Source organism: Boeremia exigua (genome assembly GCF_020726555.1).
Source record: "Boeremia exigua strain MPI-SDFR-AT-0100 chromosome Unknown C7974scaffold_2, whole genome shotgun sequence".
Taxonomy (NCBI): Eukaryota; Fungi; Ascomycota; class Dothideomycetes; order Pleosporales; family Didymellaceae; genus Boeremia; species Boeremia exigua.
In genome coordinates, this window is record NW_025763519.1 from 3123261 (window position 1) to 3144809 (window position 21549).

General features: G+C 52.8%; 8 protein-coding genes across 8 annotated transcripts; 3 read left to right on the forward strand and 5 right to left on the reverse strand.

The window, feature by feature from the left end:
* Nucleotides 1-1297: 1297 nt before the first annotated feature.
* On the reverse strand, nucleotides 1298-2553 carry C7974DRAFT_117580 (uncharacterized protein). Its single transcript, XM_046135098.1, has 3 exons — nucleotides 2090-2553; nucleotides 1824-1928; nucleotides 1298-1777 (listed from the first exon to the last, which is right to left on the reverse strand). The coding sequence occupies exons 1-3, from the start codon at nucleotides 2413-2415 to the stop codon at nucleotides 1684-1686; spliced, it is 525 nt and encodes a 174-aa protein (XP_046002114.1). The 5' UTR covers nucleotides 2416-2553; the 3' UTR covers nucleotides 1298-1683.
* A 3105-nt stretch (nucleotides 2554-5658) lies between these two features.
* C7974DRAFT_386841 (histidine phosphatase superfamily) lies at nucleotides 5659-8024 on the reverse strand. The gene is made up of 4 exons (XM_046141103.1): nucleotides 7582-8024; nucleotides 7461-7513; nucleotides 7347-7412; nucleotides 5659-7298 (listed from the first exon to the last, which is right to left on the reverse strand). The coding sequence occupies exons 1-4, from the start codon at nucleotides 7623-7625 to the stop codon at nucleotides 5809-5811; spliced, it is 1653 nt and encodes a 550-aa protein (XP_046002115.1). The 5' UTR covers nucleotides 7626-8024; the 3' UTR covers nucleotides 5659-5808.
* C7974DRAFT_329058 (tRNA-dihydrouridine(47) synthase [NAD(P)(+)]) lies at nucleotides 8025-10749 on the reverse strand. Its single transcript, XM_046139051.1, has 2 exons — nucleotides 10493-10749; nucleotides 8025-10443 (listed from the first exon to the last, which is right to left on the reverse strand). Exons 1-2 carry the CDS (start codon nucleotides 10678-10680, stop codon nucleotides 8460-8462), a joined length of 2172 nt encoding a protein of 723 aa, XP_046002116.1. The 5' UTR covers nucleotides 10681-10749; the 3' UTR covers nucleotides 8025-8459.
* Nucleotides 10750-10776: 27 nt separating this feature from the next.
* C7974DRAFT_117690 (B-cell receptor-associated protein 31-like-domain-containing protein) lies at nucleotides 10777-12087 on the forward strand. Its single transcript, XM_046135100.1, has 4 exons — nucleotides 10777-11084; nucleotides 11243-11377; nucleotides 11428-11531; nucleotides 11580-12087. Exons 1-4 carry the CDS (start codon nucleotides 11064-11066, stop codon nucleotides 11929-11931), a joined length of 612 nt encoding a protein of 203 aa, XP_046002117.1. The 5' UTR covers nucleotides 10777-11063; the 3' UTR covers nucleotides 11932-12087.
* Nucleotides 12088-12512: 425 nt separating this feature from the next.
* Nucleotides 12513-14571, forward strand: C7974DRAFT_117605 (amidase signature domain-containing protein). The gene is made up of 2 exons (XM_046135099.1): nucleotides 12513-12744; nucleotides 12791-14571. The coding sequence occupies exons 1-2, from the start codon at nucleotides 12608-12610 to the stop codon at nucleotides 14331-14333; spliced, it is 1680 nt and encodes a 559-aa protein (XP_046002118.1). The 5' UTR covers nucleotides 12513-12607; the 3' UTR covers nucleotides 14334-14571.
* An 860-nt stretch (nucleotides 14572-15431) lies between these two features.
* On the forward strand, nucleotides 15432-17614 carry C7974DRAFT_386848 (Catenin-beta-like protein). Its single transcript, XM_046141104.1, has one exon. It carries the CDS (start codon nucleotides 15494-15496, stop codon nucleotides 17285-17287), a length of 1794 nt encoding a protein of 597 aa, XP_046002119.1. The 5' UTR covers nucleotides 15432-15493; the 3' UTR covers nucleotides 17288-17614.
* Nucleotides 17615-18223: 609 nt separating this feature from the next.
* Nucleotides 18224-20354, reverse strand: C7974DRAFT_386849 (major facilitator superfamily domain-containing protein). The gene has a single exon (XM_046141105.1). It carries the CDS (start codon nucleotides 19918-19920, stop codon nucleotides 18436-18438), a length of 1485 nt encoding a protein of 494 aa, XP_046002120.1. The 5' UTR covers nucleotides 19921-20354; the 3' UTR covers nucleotides 18224-18435.
* A 570-nt stretch (nucleotides 20355-20924) lies between these two features.
* On the reverse strand, nucleotides 20925-21490 carry C7974DRAFT_386851 (uncharacterized protein; the record flags this gene model as incomplete). The annotated part of the gene is made up of 1 exon (XM_046141106.1): nucleotides 20925-21490. A coding segment is annotated over one exon (506 nt), but the record flags the coding sequence as incomplete, so codon positions are not given.
* Between the last annotated feature and the right edge of the window lie 59 nt (nucleotides 21491-21549).

Sequence of the window (21549 nt, forward strand, 5' to 3'; positions counted from 1 at the left end):
CGGCAAACCCTTCGCTTCTTCCTCACCACCCACCGCCACGCACTGAAGTTCAAATACTCACGCTCCTCCGTTGGCGGCGACTGACTCGCGCCGTTGCTCGCGCCGCAACTCGGCCCCGAGCACGTGGCGCCGGCTGCAGACGGTACTTCCGCGTGCGTTCGGCACCCGCTAGCAGAAACAAGCTGCAGCACGCCGTGGGCCCGGGGCACACACACACACGCTGCTGCTGCGTTCCCGCGACAGCGCAGACGAGACGCCAGCGACGTAGCGGTGAGGCCTAACGCCGTGTCTGTGTCTGTGTCTGTGTCTGTGTCTGTGTCTGTGTCTGAGTCGGCGCCAGAGCGCGAGCCAGCGCGGTGGAGGCGTGGAGGCGTGGGCTGCTGCACTGGAGGTGTGTGTGCAGGCAGGCAATAGTGTACATAGCCGGGTTGGCGAGACGACTACGCGAAAAGACGTGCGGGCGAATCAAGACGGGTTGGGGGTGCGGTTGCAAAGGCGCTTGTGTGGGAGGAGCACGTCCCTACACGTCAACATGAGCGGAACGCAAGCGTCTTCCATTCCCCTGTGGTTGCGGGCTTCCGCTGCACGCAGAAGAGGCGCTTTGCTGGCAGCGAAGCGAAGGTGGGTCAGCGGCGCGTCCAAAACTCATGCCCCTGCCCCACTGCTGCTGTGCGCGCTGCTGTGCTTGCCCGGTGCATCTCGATTCGGTTGCGATACGAGCACGAATCCGTGAGATTCCACCTCGGAGGTTTGGTAACACGCAGGGTCCCGGGGTCGGCTTTTGCGGCTGCTTGCGGTGTTGGCTCGATATGGAATTCTGGGTGACGGGTCAGAGATTGCGATGGTTTGCGCGCAGCGACTATCACTATTTCCTGGCGCTCGAAAAGGTTTCAATGAAAATCTTTCGGTAGGCGCCGAACACGAAGTTCAACGTCGGTACAATGCTGCATCGTGAGACTGAGGCCAGAGATGTTGACGCGAGGGCGTGAGAGGCGGTGAACGATAGTGAAATTGCGTGTGGACAGTGCGATCGATTGAACTATGTAATGCGGACTTCTAAATTGTCTACTGACACATCAGGGTTAGTGAGTCTCCTGCCAAATGGAAGCGATTTCAGCATTCCAACAGCCTTACATAGCCAACGAGTGCATGTCACTCGCTTTGCTATAGGCTCAGACGCTAGGCGTCTCTATCCAATCTCTCCTGCTCTGGGGGGTCATCGATGACACCTGAAGTGTCAAACTCCGGAACGCCAATCTCGCCATGATGTAAAGCAAACGCGGTAGCACTCAAGGTGCCGTGGTATAATTGTGTAGCGAGTTGTGAAACAACGGCTCGGCAAAGCCAGATCCCGTGGGGATTGTCGAAATTGTCGAAATAGAGGTTACGAAGTTGAAAAGTGGTAACACAAAGCAATTGTGCTGAATCGAACGAAGTGAAGAACGCCAACGGATCCCATGCCGTGATGCAACGCTCGTAAACGCAATCAGTTGAGTATGAGTCGAATGTATAGTGTGGTTAATGTGTGAGGCAGTAGATGATCATGATGCTCGTGTAGTGGGGGTTGGTGAGGCGTGTCGCGTCGATGATGCGATGGGGTCCTGGCGGAATGCCAACATGATGTGCTCCGCGACCCCAGCCATCGTGGTAGGCGACTAGCCTAGGGGCTGGGAGCGCTGATTGTTATTTGATGATTCGTCCTTTACCCTTGGCTTTGGAGGCTTTGCCTGCGCCAGAGGATGTAAGCTTGCTGGTTTGCATGAGCTCGCCAATGTATCTGGGGGCGTTAGCATCTACTCAATTGCGCTCCCGGGAACACATACGACTGCAGGAATTTGTTGCCGCCCTCAAGCTTCTCGTGTTCTGACTTGACGACCTCTACACGGTCGACAATCTCCATTAGGCTTGCTTGGAGTTGCTTGGCTTGTCTGTGGGGGACGTTAGTGACGGTGGTAAGAGGGTGCAGACCGGGCGCTGCGACACGACTGGCGGTGTACCGGACGATGACAGCAGTCGCTGGCGACCGCAAGCATCGTCGCTGCACTGCGTGGGCGATGTCGGACGTTGGTGGTGCATCGTGGCAACTTACTCTATCAAGGCCTGTCTCGCGTCCTGGCCCATCTTCTCAATCTCCTCACTGCTTCGGCGAGGGCTCATGGTCCGGGCATCTCCATCATCGTACTCCTCCTCCTTGAGCTCGACGTGAGGACTGTCGCGCGGGATGATGATGGTGCCGCTGGACTTCCTGCTCCCCAGACGCGGGCGCATCGTGGGGTCGCCGCCCTTGGGGTGGTCCTGGTCACTGACCGAGCAGGTGCTGGAGGTGGTGCTCATGTCGTCGGGATACGAGGACCGGCGATCAACGTCGAAGACTGCGACAGTCGGGTAGGGAGCAGAAGATAGCTGCTCCGACATCTCAGGAACAGGTGTAGATGTGCGGCTCTGTAGTATGAGTGGAAGAAGCGCGCAATATTCGGCAGGAACGGCGCCGTTAGATCAAGTGGACAGACGCCAAGGTAGGAAAGTGGGTGATGTCGAGGGATGAGGACTTGTTAGGAGGCCCCGCTGGGAGCGCTATGCCGCTTGCAATATCAAGGGTCCTCTGCTGGCAGAAAATCGGATCGCACCCCTGCGCGCTGCGCTCGGAGCCTCGGGCGCTGGGTGGAATGTGGATAGGCGGGCTAGGAATGCGATGACGCTGCGCTGCCGAGCCTGGCGTCCTCGTGGTGGCTGCACGGTGTCGGATGGCAAAGACAGGGCGGGAGAAGCGGTGGCTGCATGGGTGGAAGAGACGAGAAAAGGCGCAGAAGCGTGTATTTTGAACAGACACGTTCGGTCACGCCCTCACCCGTTAGTCACGTCGCGCAAGCACTCGCCAGCGCTGCGACTCCAAGGTTTGATCTTGTCGATCGCCCTCAGCACCAAGCGCAGAAGCCCACTCAGAGGGGCGAGTAACAACCAACGGCAACTTGATGGCGAGACAGCACCCAGCACTGGTACACTGTGCCGCGGACCGGGGCCGCTGCCCAGCTGTAACCGTCGTCAGATTGATTCTGCTCGCTACGAACAGCCGCTGGCAGCGTCCTGATCGTCAGTGCCTGCAACCGCAGTCGCAAAGGCTGAGCGGCGATGACGTGGGAGGGCTTGCTAGATTGGTTGCACTCGTCCCCACAGCGGCGCCGCAACCACACCTGTCGCACCAAGCGACTTGCCGTCATTGCCGGCCAACAGCGGGCACTGCAGCCACGCCAATCAGTGCTGCTTCTGGTCAAAATTACTGAGATGACGATGCTCGGCGCGCAGGGGTGCATGGAGGGCCCCTTCCTGTTTGGGCTGCCCTTCTAACCAAGCCTTTACCAAAACACCGATGTCTCTGCGCCGCGAGAACTTCCCGCAAGTAGGGCAGCCTCCCGTGGTAGGGCAACCTCCCGCAGGTAAGGCAGCAACTCGCATTGCCGGCGCTGGGGATAATAGCTGCAGCCCACTATTATCGCTACCACTGAGAAATTTTGCAGTGTTGTCTCTGTTGACTCCGAAAATATGGGTCGTCGCTCACGACTTCCGGCATCGTCGTCGTCGCCCGTCAGCGCAGATCGCCCCCTCATCTCTCTTTTGTCAAGTTTCGTGTAAGATCGTCACCTGAGTTGGACCCTGCGGCACTCCTTGTAACCCGGTGCACCACTCCCGGTGTTGCTGTTACAGGAGGATCACCTTGTTACTCCATCCGGTCACTATCTGTGCATTCACCGGCCTCCCACATGCTCTGTAGCATGTTTATTCCCCCCCCGCCATTTTTTCGTGTCGGTGATAGACCAATGACAAACTCACGTGTTTGATCACCGTGCAACCTGGGAACGCCTACCGTCGTCCATCGTCCCGTCGACAAGGCTTGTCGCCGAGCCAAGACCGTGCAAACTCGTGGAGGGAGCCGACCATGCCACTGCAAGAAACGTTTTTCGACGGCCCTGTCCATAAGACGGATGTCGCAATTCACCGCCGCACACGCCTTTCTTTTGCTGTTCTTTGAGTGTTCGAGCAACGGTGATCGTCATGTTGATGACGTTACTCGCCGGAAAGCTTGTCTTCCATGTCTCACTTGACCACGGCCGACCACCAGTACTTTCTCTCTTTGGCGGACAGCCCAAGATCATCCCGTCTTCGATACTTCCTCGCCAAGTAGGCCGTGCATGAAAGGTCTGAGCGGGGACACCGCCTTTTGCTCAATGGCGATCTTACGGGAGATGGAGTTTGCACGAGGATAGGCATAGCAGCCTTGCCAACTTGGGCTGCACTTCTACTAATGTTAGGGTTCTTGTTTCACGCGTCTCAATCCGGCCCGGTGCGGACTTTGATGTGGACTTTGAAATAACAGCTGACCATGTACCCGGAACGGATACCGTCCACTTGCATCATTCAGAGGCGACTCTCTCCGCAATTAAACCTGAGTGAGCTGCAGTACGCAGGAGGTCGTGCGTTTCAGGGCGACTTCCGCCAGCAGTATGCCTGCTGCAGATTATAGCATCATCCGTAGTGGTGGAACATCTCTCGTGCCTATGGTGCATGTCCGAGGCCCTATAGAGCTGTACCCAGTACAGTGTAGACGAATGGCTCATCGGGGACTTTGAAGTCTTACCGAATGCTATTAATGCTATTTATGGGCGTGCCATCGGTCTACGGACTATCTCTTTGTAGTACTCAAACCTGAACATTGCTCGTTTGCAAAAGACGCTTGCGTGGTCGATTCTATTCACAGTTGCTCACCCAAATCAAGACGCCGCCGACCGGCTGAAGATGTTGGCATGTTACTGTTAACGCAGCTTCAGCCAATTCACTTGCCGGAACTAGTTGCGGTTACATACCACGTGGTTGGTTCGTTGAGCGATCTTATTGGCACAAGCAATGCTAGCTCTGCCCGTGTCATTCGATTGTCACTTCCAGGGTAGTCACCACTGTAGACAAACAAGACATCTCGGCGAACGGATGTCCTGCGCATCCTCGTAACGATCAATGGAAGCAGTACTGTCGAGTCAGAGCATCAAAAGATCACACCATTCTCACTCTCCACAGCCCCAAATGGTAACCGCGCTCTCATTTTCAAACAAGCATCCACGCATCCAATACTTTCTCCACAACGTAGAAGCACCGCAAGTCGCCTTCTGCTTCCAAGCCCCCTGTAATGACGTTGACTTACGCGTCTCTCCACACCCTGCATTTCTCCGTCTAGTCGACTAAACGTGGTGTTTCGGCGCTTCTCGTCAGCTTCACCGGGCGTACCTGACACGGGACCTTAACCTAATAGGGCTTGACACCGGACCTACGTCAACTCACAGGGCTGAGCTTGTCGCGTCTGATCGAAGAGGTATTTTACGAGTCAGGTAGCCTACCATTATCCACGCGTAGTAGGACCGGATAAGAGGCGTCCGAACTGGTTCGGTGTGTGGGACGGCGATTGCCAGTTGTAAGTGTAATGCACGTAGTGAAGCGAAGTCGGCAGTCCATAGTGTGCTGCTTGACCTGAGAGATTGCGGGGTCGAAAGGGGCGAAGTGAGGCCGGCGAGGAGATGAGGAAATGTTGGTGATGTCAGACAAGAACTATACAAGACGCGGAAGAATTTAAACGTCGGCCGAGTGTCAGGGAGGACAGGGAAAATCCCGAGGAAAATCTGGAGGAAAGCCTGTGTGTGCATCAAAACGAGCTGCTAAACCTCCAATGTGTTGGGAGTTTGTTCTATGTACCATCTTCTATCAAATCTACACGTTGCCTGATTACCCCTCCGTTCGTCCTGTTGATATACCAATGATATCCATCTACTGCTTTCTCACCGGCCTCCCGTCTGTCACGTCTCCATACTTCGGGTCCTCGTAGTCTCCAAAGCACGCGAAATCGTAATCAGCCAGCTCAATCTGCTCTTTCTGCACTTTCAAGAACGTCTCCATCTCGCACCACCCATCGTCTCGATCACCACAAGCCTTCAGGCTCCTTCCCAGTGGAATCGTGCGCTGATTGAGGATGAAGTGTACGTAGCTCGTCGGCTCACCATCAAGGTAGATGTCCTTCGAGTGCCGGTCGGGGTTCACAGGGGCGGGTGCTTTGATGACTTCGATGTCGAGACGCCCGGCGAAGGGCTCAATGTAGCTTAGTATAAATTCGCGGTCCTTCTTTATGGTGTCGGTGGGTAGATGCTCGGCGAACTGCGTCAAGCCAAAGGCAACCAGTATGCTGATGATGTTTGCGTCATGACTGAAGTCAAGGTTCAGGTTCTGATCAACGGGGAAGGTGGAGGTATTGTTGTCTAGGGTGATGTTAATCTGAGCACTCTGATCGACGATGACGTGATGCTGCATGCGTGCAAGGACTTCCTGGACATAGCCAACGCCGATGGCTCGGCCGACTGGTGAAGCAAATGCGGTTCCTGCTGTAAAACCAATGTCGAGAGCGTACTCATAGCCCTCCCATTCTTCATACGTGAATAAGCCGCACCAATGAGAGAAGCCCAGGCCCACCGTCTCATAGGCACACAGTGCTTGTGCATTGTAGGTGTCGGCGATGGTCCAGTCGAGATCACCAGTGATGTTGTCAGTGAAACGCTTATGGGCATCGACAAGGTACACATTGACCCACTCCATGAGTGCATCTCGAGCCATGGTCCAGCTATTGTGGTTACATTGCTTGTATCCAGCGAGTGTGTTGTTGAAGCCCGGTGATTCGATCGCAAGTTCCAATGTCGCGTTCTGCGTCCAACCCAGACCGAAGAAGCCGGCCATGAAATATTCGGCAGATTCGTACATACGGCGTTGTGTGGTACTCCTGACCACAATCTTACTTCCATTGTTCGGGTAGAGATGCCCATACTGGTAGTAGTGTAAGGTACCAGAATTGAAGAGCTCTTGCTTGCCCATGGGGACTAGAATCTCGCCGCCAAGTTGCCACCTCCAGTAGTTGAGAAATTCCAAGACACCATGACCGGTAAATTTCCCTGCAGCGGCCATAATCTTTTTTCCAAGCATCATTTCTGCTGCATCACCACTGAACTCAGGGTAACGACTGCCATGGCGGTGGACCATGTTCAACCAGGTCACATTGGATCCGGGCGGGACTGCATACTCGTCGACACCGAAACCGCGCGGGTTAGGAAAGTAAGGGCTGATGTTGGCCAGACTCTGGAAGATGTTCCGACCCTCTGCGTTGGCAATAGGCACCTGGGTTTCTAAAGGTGCATTCGGGATGTAAGAGACCCCAACAAAGGGAGCTATATTGGTCTGGGCAAGGTATGGGGCGTCGCCAGTTTGTGTAGGTCCTAATCACACGTAAGAACTCGCCCAAAACTGTGATTGTGGGAACTCACCCGCGAAATGGCCATCATCTGTGACAAAAAAGTCCGGGGCACCAGATGTCTTGGTCGGTCTCGAGGCTGATGAAGGCTCAGTTTTTGTTCACTCGTGGAAATCATGATACTTACGCTTCACGGCAGCCTGAATGTCAAATATAGGTTTTTGTGCATCCGAAGTACCCCTTTACTTCGAATTAGTAGACTGCAGATGGGTGCTTGATAGAATCAGTTTCTGTGCCAATTGACGTACCTGAGGTTGAGAAGCCGCAGAGATAGATCTAGGAGTCCGTGCATGGCTTTGAGCTGAGGAGCTTGCGTAAGTGCGGAAAGGACAGTGCTGAGAGATTATGCAGCTCTCTCTTGTAGAGTATAGCTCTGCTGTACGCGTACCACGGGCTCTCATGCAGCTTTGCGACGCCGTGTTGGTTTCGATGCGTTCAAGGTTTGGCACACGCAAACGCTTTGACCAATCAAGCGCTAGGAAGGACAGTGACGACATCGCGAAAACATGAGGCTGGAGGCGTCTAGGCAAGACCATGGCCTCGCTATGACACAAAGAGCGAACTCATATCGATTTCTTGCGAATGACGATGCTGTACAGCATCCGGTCATCTCCGACGAACCTACTTGAGGAGGGCGCCCAGACCCATTCAACTTCATCAGCTATTGCATCATAACCGGGGAAGAATCCAACGCACATGATTGCAACGTGTTATCAGTACTACGACGCAGCGGTCACAAAGGTAGAGGTTTACAGTGAACAGCTTAGCGTCCGTAGGGCCATGACTGCAACGTGACATTCGGTGAAAAATGTATTTGTTCTATCCTATGAAGACAGTGGCGATGGACACATGAAACCATGAAACAGTCTCTCACATTTCAGGAGAAACGGCTGACGAGCGACCTTTAAGCCGACCAACTTTACCAAAAAATCTGTAGCTATAATGTCATCTAAAGGTACGATTCAGTAAAGTGTTACATATATTGTAGGCAAAAGTATTCCCTAGATTCATTTTGCATTTTCCTTACTTTGCCTTGTGTGGTGGATTAATGGGCTCACCTCCTTAACCCACCATTTGTCCTGCAACATGACAGACAGCACACTCACGAGGGCTGCCATGTCCATGCTTAGCCCTCTGCCTCAATATCGTAAGCGTTGGACTTGTGTTTGGGCTCGAATTTGAAGTTGGGGTGCGCAGGACCAAGAAACATCTCACTGAGCTTGATCCAGTCCTTATAGTTTTCACTAGCCATCAAGGTCTCCAGTTCATTCCTGCCCTTGTACTTTGGAGGCCGGTCTTGAATGTTGGGTGGCAAGTGTTCCAACAAGCCATGGGGCACGTAACGGTGAGCGAAGCTGAGCCACTCAAGCAAGAAGCGACGCGTCGTACCGATACCCATCTCATCGGAGCCCCACGTCTGCAGACCATATTTGGAAAATTTCTCGATGTAGCCCAGACGTTCCGTGGCGGACTTGTCAAGGTATTGACCCGTTTCAATCTCCTCGAAGATCCATGGCTTGATCAACGCGCCGCGGCCGATCAAAACCGAGTCGACACCCGAGTTGTTGATGTTGTTGTAGTAGTCCTCATGCGAATAGCAGTCACCGTTACCGACGAAGTAAACGTGACCACCATTGGCAAGATCACGAGGATCGGCTTCTGCAACTGTGTCTGCTCGCGCATCCTTCTCGCTCTTAAGGCGTTTGATCAACGACGCACATTCGGCGATGTATGACCAATCCGCACTCCTAGAGTAGCGCTGTTGCTTACTCCTGCCGTGAAGCGTAATAGCCGCGATGCCAGAAGTACCTTTGCCGGACTGTACAGCCTCATAACCACCAAGGACGAGTCGTCTGATAAGCTTTGTAGCGGTGGGGTTGTTGTCCTTTGTGCCCATGCGGATCTTTACGGTAATTGGTGTCTCCTTTGACACATATGCCATGCCGCGTAAGATACTTTCGAGCTTAGAATCTTGATCAAGCAACGCAGACCCAGCGCCCTTCTCGCAGACCAGGTTGATGGGGCATCCGCAGTTCAGGTCGATAGCTCGAAGCTTGGGGCAGTGATCGGTCAGGACTTCTACAGTCTTCGCAGCGAGCCATGGCTTGTTCGCCGCGATTTGGGCACCGAACTTCATGTCACTAGCGTTGTCGTACCCCTGAACGACGGTGTTCTTCTGCAGAAACTTTGGTGGGCTGATTTCGGATTCGTGTGCCTTCATGAGCGCCCACTCGCCTCTTTCACCCTGAATCAAAGGCATACCCATAGCCATCTCACTCCACGTAATCTGGCAGCCCAGATCTACGCAGAGCCTGCGGTATGGCATATTTCCTTGGGTGGTGAGGGGCGCCAAACTTGGGGTTTCCGGTCCATAGTAGAGCCTTCGCTTCTCAGAAGGTCTAAACGGCGCGTCCACAAACTCCGCTCTTCGCGCTTCCTTCTCTTCTTTCAAGGCCTCGTTGTCTCCGGCTGCAGAATCAAACATGGCGCGCTCGTTGTCTTTGTTTGAGTCGATCCACTTCATATACTGGTCTGAGCGCGGAGTTTGGATCTTTCGCTTTGCGAGACCAATCTTGACATCCTTCGATACAACATTTGCAACATCGACCTCGTCTTCGAGATTCACCATTGTTGATGTGCGTTCGGAGTCCTCAATCAGAACTAGCTCTTTTCGCCCATCTTCAGTATCACGCTCCTTGGAGTGGCTGCCGACGAAGCGACACTTCCAACCAAGATGGCAGTAGCCTTTCACCTCGTGGATCGGACACTTGCCGTTGAAGGTAGTAAGGTCCTCACGGCGGCCTTCCTTCAGGTACTTGCGAAGATCGTGTTCGAACCGGCACTTGGATTCAAAGCCGCATTCCTTTGGAGAGAACTCATTGCTGAGCATACGAGTCGAGCAAAGCGGTAAGTTGTCGCGAGAGCTTCCAAACGTTCGGCTGGTGTTCTGGCCACCTTTTTGCTTCTTGTTCTTCTTGTCTTTCTTCCCTTTTCCTCCACCGTCGCGCGCATCGCCCTTATGATAGCGGTCGTCTGCGGCTTCAGCTGCGTCGTCGTCGACAACTGCATCCTTTGTCTCAACTTTAGCATTAGTGCGGTGGATCAAGTACCTGTTTGCATTAGCAGGCACATTCACAAGCTTCTAGCAATGCGACTGACTCGGCCTTGATAGGTGCGACACCTTTCTGGCGTTTCGCAGAACCTTCGACGCCTTCATTGTTGGGGCTGTTGCTTCTTGCTCGTTTCTTCACTTCGCTATCGCCACTGTGTGCACCATTGGAGTCCAGTGGAATGGTCGCACCAGGCAACGGCTGACCGGACGAGCTGTCGATCTTTTCACCATCCATTGCAGGTTGTTCTATAGTATTGCTGCACCTCACAAAGTAGAGTGGGCGACCGTTCCGTGGTATTGAGATAATTTGACAAAGTGAATTCGCCTTTGCTAGAAGCAGTCTAGACCCGCAAGCCACTGTGGCTTCGGGGACCGTGCCCGAGGCCGTAGCTCCAACATACGTCACGCTCACAAGTCTAGGCACACACAGGACACAATCCTGCGTCGATTCCCCTTCTCCCCTCAACCCACAACACCGCCACTTATAAATAAGCCTTGATCACCTTCAGGGAACTCCTCATACCTCTTCTACCTTTCTTCCGTGCACTTCCGTCGCACACGACCCCGCCGACACAGAGAGACCTTCAGTCCCCGTGAGAACAGAGCTACGTTGCAAATATGACTCTCTACTACAGCCTTGTAAGTCCTAGCATCCTCGAAGAGCACTCGGCATTTAGCATGTGTCTTCAAAACAAGCATCAATGGCGGACTTTCACGGCATAGTGGTTGCGTGTCTGCCCTGCTACCCCTCGCTGCTGAATCAACGTGGCTCGTGTGCTGACTTTGTTGTCTTCTAGGTCTTTCTCCTCCTGGTAACAGAGATGGCCATCTTCTGTGCTCTCATAGTTCCGCTGCCATTCACCTGGCGCCGCAAGCTCTTCACGTTCATTTCGGAAAGTCCCATAGTGGCCAAGCTACAGTATGGTATGAAGGTACGTCGCCCTCTTACGCACTATAGGAGACGCTTCTAATTATTGTTTAGATCACATTCATCTTCATACTCATCCTCTTTATTGACAGCGTCAATCGTGTCTACCGCGTTCAGGTTGAGCTGTCAAGCTTTGGCGGCAACCCCCAGCAGGGAGGGTAAGTTATAGTCCGTTACAGGTTAAAACCACCAGCTAATCGCCACAGCAGACAAGCCAGCCTCGGCGGTATTGAGCGTATGGAAGTCCAGGCCCGCAAGTTCTACTCCCAGCGCAACATGTACCTTTGCGGCTTCACCCTTTTCCTGTCTCTCATCCTCAACCGCACATACGTCATGATCCTCGACGTTCTCCGTCTCGAAGAGGAGCTCAAGACTTACAAGGGTGAGAGTGGCACCAAGAAGGGCTCGTCGCTCAAGGATGTTGGTGGCGCTGGTGAGGTGGGCAAGCTCAAGAACGAGCTCGCCGCCAAGGACCGCGACATGGAGAACCTGAAGAAGCAGGTTGAGCAGATGCAGAAGGAGTACAACCGTATGGGCGATCAGGTTTCCAGCAAGTAGATGGCATCTGGCCGACTCCCCCGAAGCCTGTCAGATGACGTCGCTAAACAGCTGGCGATGCTATTTCTGCGCAGCATCAGGGGCCCTTTAACTCTCAAAACACGCTGGACGCATTCGTCTTCGTCCAAGCCAGACTTCTGAGCGCCGTAATTGGAGCATCAGCGCGACGTGTTAGCACAGACGTGCACGATTCTATTATTTATGGCAGTCGTACTGAACAGTACGACACCTCCTCAGCATTGAATTAGCGTACAAAGCAAAATTACATCCTTATTCTCCAAAGTCTAATGGCTGATCCTACGTAACTTCCGATCATCCCGCTGTCACATGCGTGGTTTTACCAATGTACCTAGGCAGGCCATTCAAGTTCAGGGCCGGCTTCAAAGAACCACCCAACCAGTTTCCTGAAAAAGCTGCGGATAAGCGACCTACAAGCTGACCAAATTTGATACAGGACTTGTAGATACAACAATACTCACAGCTCATATTTGTTCAAGTCTTAGTTTTTGTACATTTTCCCTACGTTACTGTCGCGTAGTAGAACATCCAGCTCACAATCTTATTCTGCCGATTGTCCTGCAACGTGAGAGCCAGCGTAGGCCTCACATAACTTCGGAGGCTCAGACAACTCTTCTCGGTTACACGTATCACACTCCAGGCCTACAGTACTGCAATCATGTCGAACAATGATGCTACGGCGGCACGGTTCCTGAATTACCCCACACCGACGGCACGCGACGCTCCCTACACACCCCCACCCCCAGCTAAGAACCCTGTGATCAAAGGCACACCATTGAACTACCTTGGAAGCATGTAAGTGCCAAATCGTTCGAGATACGAAATGTACTGACGGACGGAGTGTTGCCGCAGTACCTGGCCTGCCGTACCTGCTATGGAGCAACGCAGGCTTCAGCTCCTTGCGCAGCTGCAAGGAGCTTGTCGGCATACAACCTCGATACGATCCAACCGTAATCCCAGTGTCGGCGTCTCTTGATGCAGCACCTATCTTGCCTGTTAATGTGAACGAATTGCGAGTCACACCGATAGACACGAAGGATCGCTTCTACACGGTCGCCGACTTCAACAATGCCTACACGAGCGGCACGCACACACCGACCGACGTGGTAGAGACCCTATTACCTCTTATACGTAGAGACTCAAAACAGCGTACGCGTCATTCCACAGCTTTCATGCCTAGTCAGATTGAGCTTGTTCGAGAAGCGGCCGAGGCATCGACCAAGAGATGGAAGGCTGGCAAGCCCTTGAGCATATTGGACGGTGTTCCGTTCGCCGTGAAGGACGACCTTGAGGTCAAGGGCTACAAGAGGTACATCGGTACCAGTCATGACTACACGGATGGTAGAGAACACGAAGCGGAGACGAGCTGGTGTGTAAAGAAGGTCGAAGAGCAGGGTGCTGTTCTCATCGGCAAGCTTAACATGCATGAGCTGGGTATGGACACCACGAACAACAATCCTATCTGGGGGACGCCATTGAACCCGTACCATGAACAGTACTATACTGGAGGCTCATCTGGAGGTGCGGCGTCCGCTGTCGCAGCCGGACTTGTTCCCTTTGCAATTGGGTCAGACGGTGGTGGCTCTGTTAGAATCCCATCGAACTACTGCGGTCTCTATGGACTCAAGACATCCCACAGCCGAGTTTCAACGGCTCCTCTGGCGAATGATGGCACGTCTGTGACGGTACGAGGTCCTTTGGCAAGCAACATGGCAGACCTAGAGATCTCATACCGTGTTCTCGCACAGCCGGATCCTTCAAACTACCCATCCTCTGAGTTTCAACCACCGCGAGCCTTTACAGGCCCCCGTGACAAGATCCTTGGTATTTACAAGCCGTGGTTCGAGCGCGCCGATCCTCCTGTCCAAGAAGCATGCCATTCGGCTCTAAACTATTTGCAGTCTGAGCTTGGCTACCAGGTGGTGGATGTCAGCATCCCTCTTCTTCATCAGGGGCAGCTTGCCCATGCCATGACCATTCTTGCAGAAGGCGCATCCGGTCACAAGACCTCTGTGTACGAGCTCACGCCAGCCAACAGAATCCTCATGAGCGTGGCCCGGCAGACACCAGCCACGGACTTTCTGCTCGCCCAGCGCGTCCGCAATGTGATCATGGAACACCTCGCTTACCTCTTCAAGAAGCATCCAGGTCTTATCATCGTCACACCCACAACTCCCAATGCGGGTTGGCCGATCGAAGAAGCGGACCTGGCTCACGGTATGACGGACGCCAACATGCAACTCAAGAACATGGAATACGTCTGGCTTGCAAACTTCACAGGCGTCCCCTGCATTCAATTCCCAGTCGGGTATGTGGACGGAGTCAAGGGTAAGGGTAAAGGCAAGGTGCCTATCGGACTGAGCGGACAGGGTGAGTGGGGGTAGCGAAGACGCCCTGATAGAATTTGGGTTCGATGGCGAGAAGTGGCTGCACGAGGGCTATGCAGGTGGGAAGCTGAGACCTGGGGCGTGGGTCGACGTGTTGAAAGCTACGTAAAGACGAGGAGGTAGCCACCGCGCCCTGGCACAGTCGAGTTGCCTTTTGGCAGTTTTAAAGGATTGAAATCTTCTTTAGCACAGGCAGTAGGGATCTGAAATACAACTGAATTCCCCCACTAAAGTGTAATTGCACTAATAAGACACTCTTCCCAGTAATGTTACCAATCTTTTATCTCTTGCCTTGCAGCTGCGTTGATAGCAGCCCAGCCATTCTTGGGTGCGGAACTTTGGATGGAGGAAGGAAGCAAATGCGAAGAGTCCGGAGCAAGTTGACGAATCGTACATGGAACAAGACGACGACAGATACAGCAACGGTCAGCAAGACATCGTTTGAAGTGAAGGGGTACTGGTGCATTTAAGCGGCCAGATGGTACGCGGATGCGTGTGAGATTACAAGTGTGAAGTGCGAACCAAAAGAATCGTGACATCGTCCGCCAGGTACATAGTTGTACACAATACAGAAAAATTAAACTTGCCGTGCCATATAGATTGATAAACCAACCTCCTATACTGTAAAGTAAAGCCTTGAGACTTCAATGATAGGATATGTAACGATTGAGATTTGGCGCTCACCTGTACTGTACTTGGATTAATTCATAAAACCCTGGAACAAGTCCAGCGACCCTTGGGTGAAAACAACTTATCGTGGTAGTTCTGTACACGCTGGAACAGCGGCATTCTATGAATGTAATGAGGAGCTGGCAGCTGAAGAAGCTGACAAGCTAATTCACGAAGTTAAGGTATGTTAAGTGTTATGTGCATGCCTTCTTCTTGATGCACAAGATCCTAGCGTCAAAGCATCTTGACGGGATATCTCGTCGCCGGTAAGTCCGAATACTTGGCTTACATCCCTCGTCCGCCGTTCATCCTGCAATGTGAGAGTGTTGCTTCGACAAAACCGCACTTGCCTAGATGCGGTTAGATCGAACGGATGACGCGCTAGCTGGAAGCTCAAGCTTCGCGATTGAAGATGCTCAAGCAAAACAACTGACTCAGCCTGTGCAGCGGTCTTGCTCTCGGTTCCTCTCGTGCTCCATAACAACAAAATGTCAAGTATAGACGATCTTTTCAAAAGCCACAGCGGCGCGAAGCGCAAGTTCGAAAATCCCATCGAAGCCGACCCGTCGCAAGCCTACAAATCCGCGAAACTACAAGGAGATGGCGACGTAAAGCGCTCGGCGCAAGTAGAAGATGAGGACGAGGACGATGAGGCAGGGCCTGCACTTCCACCCGATTTCGAAGATGAAGAGCCTGGCGATGACGAGGATGGTAGATTCTTTGGCGGCGGTCTGGACGAGAACGCGAAGGATGCTATGGATTTCTTGGATGCACAAGACGGAGAAGATGTAATACGAGAGGAAAAGTACGACGCAGCATGGGTGCGCAAATTGGCGCGCGACTTTGAGAAGAAGGTCAACAAGAATGCTTCATTACGCGCAAAGTACGAGAGCGATCCTTCAAAGTTCATGGAGTCAGAAGGAGATCTAGACGATGGCATTAAGGATATGAGCATACTTTCAGAGCACGCAGAGCTATACGAGGAGTTCGCAAACAGCACAGCGGCCGCCAAGCTCGTCGAGCTGCTTGCACACGAGAACACAGATATCGCGATTGCTGCAATAGAGATCATATCAGAGCTCACGGATGAAGACGTAACTGCAGAGCAAGAGCAGTGGGATGCGCTGGTCGCAGCATTTCTGGAGGCTGATCTGCTCAGCTTGCTGATCTCTAACTTCTCGCGCTTCGACGAAAACGACTCGACCGACGCCTCTGGTGTATACCACTCTCTCAGCGTTCTCGAGAACTTGCTGTCACAGCCTTCGAATACCGACATGATAGGGAGGGAGAAAGCGCTCGTCGCTTGGCTCCTGGGGCGCATACAGAAACCGGAAAAGCCCACCACACAGAACAAGCAGTACGCATCCGAGATTCTCTCCATCCTTACACAATCATCGCGACCAAACCGAACGCTCATTGCCGAAGCCAACGGCGCCGAGATCTTCCTCACAAATCTTGCGCCCTACCGAAGGGATGACCCGGAGAAGGACAGCGACGAGGAAGAATACATGGAGAACCTGTTCAACTGTCTGACCTCCGTGGTCGAAGAGCCAATTGGGAAGACACAGTTCTTGGAAGCCGAGGGCACAGAGCTCTGTCTATTGCTCGTGCGCGACGGGAAGACAAGCAAGAGCAGAGCACTCAAGGTGCTAGATTATGCGTGCGCCTACGCAGAAGCGCCCACCTCGAATGGTGCCAGCGCTGATGACGCTTCTCCGCCCGCACATGTCGGCGTTTGCGAAAGATTTGTTGACGCACGCGGCCTGAAACCACTCTTTAGCACATTTATGAAGACGAAACGGCCAGATCCTAGCCAGACAGAACACATTCTCGGAATTTTCTCCTCACTTCTCCGTTCGCTGCCAGGAAACAGCGACTCTCGGTTCCGACTGCTGGCGAAATTCCTCGAGAATGACTTCGCCAAGATCAACAAGCTCATCACACTGCGACGCGAGTACGTTACTAGGCTCTCCACCTTCGATAAGAGCCTGGAAGGCCGGAAGAAAGGGCTGACTGCAGAGGAACGCGATGAGCTGGAAGCAGAAAACACTCCATTGCGATTGAGCGAGGGGTTGTACGCATTGCAGAGGATAGACGCTACGCTTGGGTGGTTAGTGGCGGAGGATGAAGGAGCAAAGAAGGCCATCATTCAAGGGTTAGCGGAGACAGATGAGACTCTGGCAGACGTCAAGAGAACGCTGCAGGCGCAACTGGATGGAGTACTGGAGGTCGAGGCTGCGGAGAGAGAAGTTCTAGAGGCGCTTGTAGGGTTCCTGGATTGATCTCATCAGGAATATGGTATCAGTTGGAAATCGATATCAGAGCTGCGTTGAGAAGGTCATGGATAGGAAGCCCTACCTTGACGATCATGACCCTGGCTAATAAGAGGTCTTTGTACTTTATAAGTGGACTTGCAATGACGACGGTATGTCGGGCACTATCTTCGATAAATGTGACCAGGCAGGATGTAACAGCATGTCTTGCACCCTACGGTCCCAACAAGAAAACCGCAAGACACCTACCCCGTCTTACGTGATCACCAAAAATCCTCACTGTGAGCATCTTGCATTTGGAAATCAGAATGGAAGCCCAGTGATCCGATGATAATTCCATTCTTTGATGACTTCTGAAGAAGTATGGGTTGCATACTGTTCTACACTACGATCCGAGGCCACAAATGTACGAGACTTTTGAAGCGAAGCCACTATCCAAGTCTCCGAAACGACTGCCTCAGGCACGCCCCAACCAACCTGCATGGAAGTTTCCTGTACACGGGCACCACTTGTTTGCATCTTTCTCCACGCCATGGATCCTCACGCTTACTTGTGAGGAATACGCCGTCATGGTCTCCGCTCTGGATGTGAATACGGATGAAGTGCATACATATGATCTGGTGAAGACGAGCTGGGAGTTGCATGCCAGTGGCACACTGGACTTTGTGGAGAAGGCGTGGCTGGGGCCCTTGGCTGTATGTCGGTGTACACGAAGAGCAATTCCATGTTTGTAATCGTCAGTAGGTACGGGCTCTATATTTGATATCGTTCGAAAGGCTGGATAGAGGTTGTTTTGTGATACTCGATTCGTATTGAATATGGATTCAAGGTGTTCCGTGCGAGCAAAGGGAAATTACCGATATGATAGTACTATTGAGATTGTACACCGTGAGAAGTCTTGTTGAACGAGCAGGGAGTCATGAGAGATTGATCACACAAAGACGGTTGAGGAACAAAGCGCTTTCATTAAAGAACGTCGCCCTGCGCAGGGCATAAGTACACTACTAGAACCAAACAACCCAAGGGGGCCATGCTTTCCTCGAATCAGACCTCCTACACCCAGCGTTTCTCTGAAGGATCAACGACTCTCAACACTAACACCTGCACTAAAACGCATTTTGCAGCTAACCCCCACGGCACATAAAGTGCAAATACTCCTAGAACTTGACGAGCTTCCAGCCAACGTGCATAGAACGACTCCACATGAAGAGGCCCGATGAGATCACATAACAGATAATGGTCCAGATGACCACACCCCAGTACGAGCCGCCGGACGTCTGTCCGAGAATGCTGCCAGCGATTGGGATACCCGTCAGCGTGCTGAATGACACGACCATGTAGCAAGTAGCGTAGTAGCGTCCGTATTGGCTCGTGTCGCAAAGCTGACCAACGCACACTGGAGTCAGAGAGATGTTGGATCCGGATGCGAAGCCGAAGATGACGGCGTAGATAATCGAGAGGGCCTTGATGGTCGCCGCAGTGTTGGATGTGGCAGGCGTGAGAATTGCAGCGGGGAGCCAGAAGGTCAACGATGTCGCTCCGCAGACAGCAAGCGCCCCGATCATACAGTTGAAGCGGCCCAATTTGTCTGCTAACAGGCCAGGGACCCACCGTCCGAGACAGCTGCCAGCGTTGAAAATTGCAACGAGCTGGTACGAGAATGCATGCGACATGGCACCGCTTGATGCTGCAAAGGTCGTAAGGTACGTGATGGGAACGAAAAGTGCCCACTCCATCAAGAAGATGGCAACTGTAAGCAACAAGTACGACTTGTCGCGGAATATCCGGAAGTCAGGTAAGACAGACTGTCCAGGCTTGGGAGGCAGTCGAGACTTGATGAAAATACAAGCAATGATGCAGCAGAACACATCGATAAAAGCGATGATCCGCGTTGCCCACTCAAACCCAACCTTGGGCAGCAATTGCTGCAGAGCCAGCGGGAAGATGACACCTCCAAGTGAGCCTCCGGCAGCAGCGATGCCTGTTGCATTGCCTCGCTTTACGAGGAAGAAGTGACTGGCAGCCGCAAAAGCGGGCGTGAAAATCAGGCTCGTGCCTAGGCCACCAAGGACTCCGAAGACCATGAAGAAGTGCCAGTATTGCGTGCAAATTCCGAGGAGGAACATCGACAGGCACAACAAGATGCTCCCAGCGAGCACCAAGAGTCTGGGACCGTGTGCGTCGAAGATGGGTCCGATCTGGAGCCCGCAGAAGAACGAGAGGAAGATGTACATGGAGAAGATCCAAGAGATCGAGCTCTCGCTGTAGCCTCGCAATTGATGCTCGGCGAGATAGCTATGGTAGACTCCAACCGTATTCATCATTCCCAGGGCTGCAAGAAGACCGGAGAAAGATCCTAGAACGCAGAGCCAGGCCTCCCAACCACCTTCGGGGTAGGTGACTTCATCTTCGGAAATTACTGATGGATTCTCTTCATCTGAAGAGGCACCTGGACGTCCTTCATTCTGCTTCGACTTCTCCCGTACCGGGACATCGACAGAGTGAGTTCGGGCACTGCGGCATCTTGAAAGGGTGTCGGCGGGCGGGATAGTAAATTCAGCGGCCGGATAAGAGTTGATGGGTTCGAGTTTATGATCGTCTGGAATTGGTCCTGGCGTGCTGCCTTTGAGTTCACTGCTCATTCAGAGTAGTCCAAGATAATTGCAAGAGCAAATGTGACGTATTCGCGTATCTCGTGTCGAGAATATTGCTAATATCCAAGTTGTCGGAATCGCTTGTAATCGTTAAACATCCACACTGAGCGGTAGGTGTCCCGATAAAGGTAAGCCCCAATGGATATGAGTTGTCTCTGAGAGATCCGGTCTCCAAATGGCTGTAGTCCCCAAAAAATTTGATTTTGCACAACGCAGATCACGGAAGAGGGGGCGTGGACTATATACGACCAAAGCTCTGAGCCGGGCCGCTAGAAACATCCACTAGAGGAAGCCCGCAGTCAAGTTGTCTAGCCGGCAGAGGTACATTGCATACAGAATCTGACCATCAAGAGAGCTTTATGCACTCACAAGGCTCCCCACAGACACGTAGGGCGCGAAGTTGCAGAGGTGCCCACTTTTGGCGCACCAAGCGACGGAAAAGTCGCAAAGCGGTATCGGCCGCTACCGATCAGCTTTTTTCCTCGACGACATCCTTCCCGAAGCTGCGTGTGATTGGTGGATGTAACCGAACTCCAAGACGTCGTTTCACAAATGCGAAGCAGAAATCCGAGAATTCCTTCGGAGTGAAAGGTGCAATATGGCGCGGGGAATCGTAATTTGTTCGTCAACACAGTGAGTCCCATGGGTGTCGCACTCCGTATCCAGATGCGGAATTCGTCATACATGATGTCAATGGCCGTCACCAACCACATTGTGCTCGGGGTGTAGCATCTGGCCGAGTCTCTTTCGGAGTTCGATTCCATCGTCCTTAGGGAGTCGTTTTGCGGGATTACCTACTACTTCAAGAATTGCCAGCGCGTCCTTCTCTGCCCAGATGTGATCGATGAGACATTTGGCGGCGTGAACGGTCTTTCTTTTATCTGTTGCTCCGGCGAAGACAATATACCAGAGGAGTGCTGGCGTGGCAAGGGGAGAGTCTTGAGTTGAAGTAGCGCTGAAGAAAGAGTCGTATCGCGCAAAGTCATCGTTGCCCTTCGTGGTCAACGTTGTAGGATCGATTGGGTTTGTAATGCTATGCTCTTCAGAGTTCATTAGCAACGGCTGTCCAGGACTGATGTGGACTTACGCATGATGTCTAAGAGCAGACTGGTCTCATCTACATGTGAAGAGCCGGCGTTGAGGATGTCGTGTACAGGATTTGATGCACAATATTGGGTAGCCAGATGCATGAGGAGCCAGGCTCCGCGGAACAGCCAGCGCTCATGATGTGGTACATCGTGGTCTCTGGAGGCATACAGCTCCTTGAGCTTTGTTTCGAGAAGTACGTACAACGTGTTGGAGGCTTTCACATTTGCCTCGGGGGCATCCGTGAACAGTGTAGAATCGCAGCTGCCGGCAGGTGCGCTCGTGAGCGCAGGCTCGTGGAGTCCTTCAATGTCGAATGGGGCCTTGATCTCGAATTCGGCCTGGGCACGCGTCTTGGACGTGGGTGAGAAGAGACCTCTGATTTTGCTGGTACAGTTGCCAGCAATGCATTTCAAGTCGCGGCGGATAAGTTTAGACGTCCATCGGACGCTGTATGGAGCAGGCACCATCGTGATGTCAAATGTATAGAGAAGGTGGGTGAAGGTAGTCAGTATGTATGCGCTGAAATTG

Coding starts and splice junctions, on each gene's coding strand:
- C7974DRAFT_117580 (XM_046135098.1), bottom strand. CDS start 2,415: ATGTCGGAGCAGCTATCTTCTGCTCCCTACCCGACTGTCGCAGTCTTC. Junction 1,929..2,089: donor GCGAGACAGGCCTTGATAGA/GTAAGTTGCCAC, acceptor CGTCCCCCACAG/ACAAGCCAAGCAACTCCAAG. Junction 1,778..1,823: donor GGCAACAAATTCCTGCAGTC/GTATGTGTTCCC, acceptor TAACGCCCCCAG/ATACATTGGCGAGCTCATGC.
- C7974DRAFT_386841 (XM_046141103.1), bottom strand. CDS start 7,625: ATGCACGGACTCCTAGATCTATCTCTGCGGCTTCTCAACCTCAG. Junction 7,514..7,581: donor CTGCGGCTTCTCAACCTCAG/GTACGTCAATTG, acceptor TTCGAAGTAAAG/GGGTACTTCGGATGCACAAA. Junction 7,413..7,460: donor CATTCAGGCTGCCGTGAAGC/GTAAGTATCATG, acceptor AGCCTTCATCAG/CCTCGAGACCGACCAAGACA.
- C7974DRAFT_329058 (XM_046139051.1), bottom strand. CDS start 10,680: ATGGATGGTGAAAAGATCGACAGCTCGTCCGGTCAGCCGTTGCCTGGT. Junction 10,444..10,492: donor GTCGCACCTATCAAGGCCGA/GTCAGTCGCATT, acceptor TAATGCAAACAG/GTACTTGATCCACCGCACTA.
- C7974DRAFT_117690 (XM_046135100.1), top strand. CDS start 11,064: ATGACTCTCTACTACAGCCTT. Junction 11,085..11,242: donor TGACTCTCTACTACAGCCTT/GTAAGTCCTAGC, acceptor GTTGTCTTCTAG/GTCTTTCTCCTCCTGGTAAC. Junction 11,532..11,579: donor GGCAACCCCCAGCAGGGAGG/GTAAGTTATAGT, acceptor TAATCGCCACAG/CAGACAAGCCAGCCTCGGCG.
- C7974DRAFT_117605 (XM_046135099.1), top strand. CDS start 12,608: ATGTCGAACAATGATGCTACGGCGGCACGGTTCCTGAATTACCCCACA. Junction 12,745..12,790: donor TTGAACTACCTTGGAAGCAT/GTAAGTGCCAAA, acceptor TGACGGACGGAG/TGTTGCCGCAGTACCTGGCC.
- C7974DRAFT_386848 (XM_046141104.1), top strand. CDS start 15,494: ATGTCAAGTATAGACGATCTTTTCAAAAGCCACAGCGGCGCGAAGCGC.
- C7974DRAFT_386849 (XM_046141105.1), bottom strand. CDS start 19,920: ATGAGCAGTGAACTCAAAGGCAGCACGCCAGGACCAATTCCAGACGAT.